The sequence below is a fragment of the Emys orbicularis genome, chromosome 9 (genome assembly GCF_028017835.1).
Source record: "Emys orbicularis isolate rEmyOrb1 chromosome 9, rEmyOrb1.hap1, whole genome shotgun sequence".
Classification (NCBI taxonomy): Eukaryota; Metazoa; Chordata; order Testudines; family Emydidae; genus Emys; species Emys orbicularis.
In genome coordinates this window covers 102,721,470-102,727,784 of record NC_088691.1, presented here as the reverse complement: position 1 = coordinate 102,727,784, position 6,315 = coordinate 102,721,470, and the positions used below count along the sequence as shown (strand labels likewise).

At 48.8% G+C, this 6,315-nt stretch overlaps 1 protein-coding gene across 1 annotated transcript; it reads right to left on the bottom strand.

Moving 5' to 3' along the window:
- LOC135883688 (receptor-transporting protein 2-like) lies at nucleotides 1-5,182 on the bottom strand. The gene is made up of 3 exons (XM_065410923.1): nucleotides 4,947-5,182; nucleotides 1,432-1,880; nucleotides 1-1,114 (listed from the first exon to the last, which is right to left on the bottom strand). Exons 1-3 carry the CDS (start codon nucleotides 5,105-5,107, stop codon nucleotides 945-947), a joined length of 780 nt encoding a protein of 259 aa, XP_065266995.1. The 5' UTR covers nucleotides 5,108-5,182; the 3' UTR covers nucleotides 1-944.
- Between the last annotated feature and the right edge of the window lie 1,133 nt (nucleotides 5,183-6,315).

Below are 6,315 nucleotides of genomic sequence, written 5' to 3'. Positions count from 1 at the left end.
TACCAGCATAAAATGTAAGTATGCTAGTCAGCGTATATTAGTCAACAGGAACAACCCATTTCAAGGGCAAACCGAAGAGTTGCTTCACTGTTAACCACAACATTACACATGTGGCTTTGTAACTACCCAACCTGCATTATGGCGTTTAAAGAGACAGCAACTAAGCTTCCCCATCACCTTGGCTTTTTCAGTTACTTACTTTTTTTTAAAGAGACACACAATTATTGACGGAACAATTCATTTCCTGCACAAGGGGAAAAAAGGGTGACAAACACAAAAGGTAACTGACTACATCACAGCGAAGCAGTCGGTGTTATGAGATGCATTAGGGATACATATCGTTTTTGTAAAAGTTGGATCCACGATTTTGGTCATGTTTAGTCTAGAGAAGAGGAGGCTGAGGGAGATGTAATAACTCTCTTCAACTCTGTCCAAGGCAAGAGGACGGTGATCAATTGTTCTCCATGTCCACCAAGGGTAGGACAACAAGTAATGGGCTTTGCTTGCAGCAATGGTGATTTAGGTTGGATATCAGGAAAAACTTTAGGGATAGCTAGGCGCTGGAACAGGTTGCCAAGTGAGCTGTGGAATCTCCGTCACTGAAGGTTTTTGAAAGCAGGGTAGACAAACATCTATCCGGGATGGTCTAGGCTTACTTTATCCTGCCTTAGCATGGGAGTGGGGGTGGACTAGATGACCTCTTGAGTTCCCCTCCAGCCTGACATTGCTATGATTCTCTTTTGAATTAGCTCATTTCCTTTGGCCCATCTTTCCTCAAATAGTTCAGTTGCTAAATCCAGTCTCTCTCCTTGTTCAGTTTTCAATGTCAAATGCCTTAAAAAGCAGGAAGGTAACAGATGGAGCCATCTGCATAAGTCGTCACGAATCATGTTCATTATTAACGTAGCTCCTTTCTAGGTTCATGGATCCAACGTGTTGGTTATTTAGATTTGCCAAATAGTCCAGACAAATAATTTCAGTCTCTTGGACTGTTCACAAACTGTTCGTTTTAGCCATTTGATACTCCTGGTGTGTGGTTGGTCACCTAAGTCATGTGGTATTGTTTCTGCTCCTTGATTAGCCAACTGGAAGTTTTCAAACAGGAGAACAATAACTAGAGAAAAGCGAGGGATGAATGATGTAGTTCTGGTTAGAATTTTCTGACGCAGAATCGTTCCCACCAGAATTCATGAAGTTTTTGGGGACTTCAAAAATGTTCTTGAATCCCTAGTAATTATCTACGCACACAGGTAAAATAAGAAATACAAGCTCACCAATCAGAGCAAACCAAACTAGCTGACTGTATTTGCAATTATTCATGAATCGAGGGGGTTTACCCCCACTATTTGACTAGCTTTAGTATCCAACTGTTCATATAAATAAAAATCAAAATGCAAATAGTCCACAAAACACAGCAAAACACAAAACTACCGCAAATCGTGTCCTGGGGTAAATTGTGTGATGGTAGCTGAACTGGTGGCATTGTGTCTTTGGATGTCCCATGGTACACTGTGTCTTTGGGTCTTCCATAATACCTCGTGTGTTTGGGCTTCTGATGTATTCCCAACCGACAAGCCTCACAATGGTCACTCCGATGTGGTCCATAGTGCCGTCCTATCACTGTAACCTCAGATAACTGGGCCACATACTCTCCATAGCATTTCTCTCTAATGCTGATGACCAAGTTCTCCAAGACCTTCTGGACGCTTTCCTCCTTGAAATTTGGCTCTTCTAACTTACCCTCGGAGCACTCATAACATTCTTGTCTGAAGACTCTCATCTTCACCCAGCCTTGTCTCCTGCGCTGGTCCAGGTACATGTGGAACAGAATAACCACTTGAACTGATGACCAGAAATGCTGGCAAGATGAGCACTGGAAGCTAAAAAGACGAAAGAGACATAGCATGCATAGGGTGACCAGATGTCCCGATATTATCGGGACCATCCTGATATTAGAGGCTTTGTCTTATATAGGCAACTATTACCTCCCCCACCCCCAAAAAAGTGTCTCCATGATTGGCAGCTCCGGCAGCTGCCTGTAGGTGTGGTTGAGCTGCTTGCCTGCAGACAGGAGAGGCTCCACTCCCGCTCCTGCCCACGCTCAGTATAGGGTTTGTAGATTCCATTACAGCAACCAACCAGCAGCGCCTGCTATCAAACTCAAGGCTAATTAAAGGCATGGGGCCAACCTCAGATCTGGTGTGAGCAGGTGTAATGCTCACCACGCTGTGTCCGCCACTGCCTTGCCTTGTTTTAATGCATTTCAATGTAATTACAGATTCATAGATTCTAAGGCCAAAAGGGACCATTGTGATCATCTAGTCTGTCCTCCTGTGTAACATAGGCCAGAGAACTGCCCTACAATAATTCCCAGAGCAGAGCTTTTAGAAAAACATCCAGTCTTGATTTTAAAATGGCCACTGATGGAGAATCCACCACAACCCTTGGTAAGTTGTTCCAATGGTTAATTACTCTCAATGTTAAAAATGTACGCCTTATTTCTAGTCTGAATTTCTCTAGCTTCAACTTCTAGCCATTGGGTCCTCTTAGACCTTTCTCTTCTAGATTGACAGCCCATTATTAAATATTTGTTCCCCATGTAGACAGTTATAGACTGTAATCAAGTCACCCTTAACCTTCGCTTTGTTAAGCTAAATAGATGGAGCTCTTTCAGTCTATTGCTATAAGACATGCTTTCTAATCCTTTATTCATTCTCATGGCTCTTCTTTGAACCCTCTCCAATTTATCAGCATGCTTCTTGAATTGTGGGCACCAGAACCAGACACAGGATTCCGGCAGCACTCGCACCAATGCCAAATTCAGAGATAAAATAATCGCTCTGCTCCTGCGTGAGATTCTCCTGTTTATGCGTCCCTGGGTCGGATTAGCACTTTTGGCCTCACATACAGCAGATTATCCAGCACCACCCCCAAATCTTTTTACAATGAGGTAAAACCGGAGTAGCACCTTGTATCAGGCACCATCAATGTCAGTCCAGCACCTTCCACCAGCACTAAATGTACCAGAGGCTTTCACAACAATACATGTCCTTGGGGTGGTATTGCCCTGACTGCCAGGCAACTGGATATATAACTATACATATTCATACTGTAGCGACTTGATGGGCGAATCCTCAGCCAGTGTAAGTTGACCTAGCTCCAGGGCACCCAAAGGAACTACTCTGATTTACAACAGCTGAGGAGCAGGCTAGTCCCTACCTGTTCTGACACCGTGCTGCGCCCCGGAAGTGGCCAGCAGCAGGTACAGCTCCTAGGCGGGGGGGCCACGGGGCTCCGCGCACTGCCCCCACCCCGAGCACCAGCTCCGCACTCCCATTGGCCGGGAACTGGCCAAATGGGAGTTGGAGGGGGGAACAGTGCCTGCGGGCGAAAACTGCGTGAAGCCGCTTGCGCGCCTCCGCCTAGGGGCCAGACCTGCTGCTGGCCACTTCCGGGGCACAGCGCAGTCCGCGGTGCCAGGACAGGCAGGAAGCCTGCCTTAGCACCCCCGCTGCGCCACTGACCGGGAGCCACCCGATGTAAGCCCGTGCGCCAACCCACGCCCCAATCCCCCGCCCCATCCCTGAGCCCCCCCACAAACCCGGAGCCCCTTCCTGCACCCCAAACCCCTCATCCCCAGCCCCACCCCAAAGCCTGCACCCCCAGCCCAGAGCCCTGACCCCCTTCCGCATCCCTGCCCCAGCTCAGAGCCTTGACCCCCTCCCGCACCCCAACCCCCCGCCCCAGCCCTGAGCCCCCCCCAAACCCAGAGCCCCTCCTGCACCCCAAACCCCTCATCCCCGTCCCCACCCCACAGCCCTCACTGCTACATTCCAACCCTCTGCCCCAGCCCTGAGCCCTTCCCATACCCCAAACCCCTCATCCCCAGCTCCACTGGGTCGCGGGCATCAACAATTTTCTTCAACTGGGTTGCCAGAAGAAAAGTTTGAAACCCCCTGGTCTAAGGTACTTATCTGGCTCTCGTCGCCATAGCATCTGGGCACCTCACAATCTTTAAAGCATTTATACTCACAACACCCCTGTGAGGCAGGGCAGTGCTCTCACCCCCATTTTACAGATGGGAAACTGAGACACAGAGAGGCTAAGACCCAGATCCTCAGACCTATTTAGCCAGGCGCGGGCTCAAACCCAGGTCCCCCAAACCTTATGATAGTGCCATAACTACTGAAGCATTAGAAGGAGCACCTCCTCACTAGGCCCTGGGGACAGTCCTTAATTTGTGCCGGGGCTTGCTGCACTTCTAGGCTCGGCAATTCATAGCCCCTGCACCTCTGGGCTCCCAGCCACACGCTCCAGCCACCCAGCTCTGAAGGCAGCACCGTCGCCTGCAGCAGCGCAGAAGTATGGGTAGCAATACACCAGACCATGCCATCCTTATTCTGTGCTGTTGCTGGCAGCGGCGCTGCCTTCAGAGCTGGGGGCCTGGCCAGCAGACGCCGCTCTCCAACCGCCCAGCCAGTGCTTAATTTGTGCTGGGGCTTGCCGAGGCGGAAGCCCAGCACCTCTTTCATTACAAATTAAGCACTGGCTTGGGTTGCTGTCCTGGTGCTATCTCCATGTCCAACAACTTTCAAATAGCATAAGAGAGAGACTATAAAACCCAAACAAAAAACTAAACTTCTAAAACAAGAGGAGTAGCAGCAGCTTTTGCAGAAGCGGGGGGAGGGAGGGGCGTGTGGTGGCTGGAACAGAAAATGCCTCTAAAAAAAGGAAACATTTTTGAAATCGGGAGATACATTTAAAGGCATAATTAATTCCAAGGCATAATTAAAGCAATTGCATATATGCTACTATGCCCCCCTCCCCCGCCACACACACACTGCATCCCTCATTAAAAATAGATCATTTGTCAATGACTAAGGAGGTGTGATATATGTGAAGTCCTAAAGAAATCCCCAGCTGCCCTATCAGCTGCTGCTTCTCACCTGGCAAATGCATGTTCTTGCAGTGATTGTTTCCAACCAGGTCCCAAGTCATTGTAATCAAGGTTCTGGTGCATCTTTAGGTCCCAATAGTCTTGTGGCTTCACCTCCGCTATCTTCTCATAAAACATTTCTCTCCAAGAATCCATGTTCAGCTTCTTCATCTCTCTGGATGTTCGTGAGGACACTCCAAAGTGTGCTGAGTTACAAATGGAGTTTTGATTGTTTACTTCCCACTTCTATCTCATCACCTGCTGAGCGGCAGGGTGGGGATTTGAGTTCCTTCGCTGCCAGAGATACCGGATAACTTCTGTGTGTGAGAGAAATGAAACTGAAAGGAGTTTTGTTTCCAAAGCTAATCTGGTTCTCCAGTTTCTGCCTGGGGTATATGATAAGGACTGTATTTCCGAGATGGGTGAATGCCTCCAAACGATGTGTGTGAATAGTCACTCAAACAAAAAGCTGGACTGGCTTTGTTTTCCCCATTGGCATTCAGATTCAGCAGAGCTGCGGCCATGTGATTACTGAGACAGGCAGAGAAGAAAACGGGACACAGACTTCATCCCAGGGCCTAGGTTTTTCCCATGTCATTGTGTCAAAATGCGAATGTCATGACATCTGGAGAAAAGATGGGCTCCTTCATTGCCCCTGGCTGCTATACTAGCATGACATGGGACAGACCCATGGAAGCAGGACCAGTCAGCCAGTCCCTGGTCAAGAACGCCTCCCGGAAAGTCTTTCTCCAGCACTCAGCCCTGCAGGACTGGGCCATTCTGTCACTTAGTCCTCCAGTTCTGAACTGCTGCTACTACTTTGTTCTGTGGTTGTTCTTCAGCATCTCCTTTGGCGATTCCTCCTCCTTCTCCCTCAGGGGAGTTACCTCCACTTACATCAGCTCTGCATCCGAACACCATGTGTTGTGTAGACCCCAGAGCACTAACTGGGCTGGTATCTCTTACTCCATCAAACCAAGACACTCCTAGCTAAAATTGGAAGGCATCGTGATCCCACCAACAGCCATCGCGGTAACTATTTCAAGAACTTACTCCTGGTCAAATGTAATCAGGCAGTTAACGCATTAAGAATACAGCCCTATGGGCAGATATTGGGAATGACGTTTTCATGTGCTGGCAGGACGTGATGGGACAGATACATGCTGTACAGTGGGGATCCTTCACTTGTTCTCCAGTGGGTAGCTTAGAGGTTAATAGACCTCAGCGTGCTGCTAGGCCAATAGCTTTAGTTCCAGACTTTAGCCATTACGGTGTAGATGTGCCACGGATCTGTGGAGTCCCCACACCCCAGATCAGCAGCAGTGCTGTGAAGGCCAGCCCTGCCACCGGAGCCGTGACTGGCTAAAGGACGGGCAAGC

Excerpts from the sequence above, each read along its gene's own strand:
- LOC135883688 (XM_065410923.1), bottom strand. The coding sequence starts at position 5,107 with ATGAAGAAGCTGAACATGGATTCTTGGAGAGAAATGTTTTATGAGAAG. Across the intron at positions 1,881-4,946 it reads CAAGAACATGCATTTGCCAG|CTTCCAGTGCTCATCTTGCC; the intron begins GTGAGAAGCAGC and ends TCGTCTTTTTAG. Across the intron at positions 1,115-1,431 it reads ACCCCAGGACACGATTTGCG|TTATTGTTCTCCTGTTTGAA; the intron begins GTAGTTTTGTGT and ends GCTTTTCTCTAG.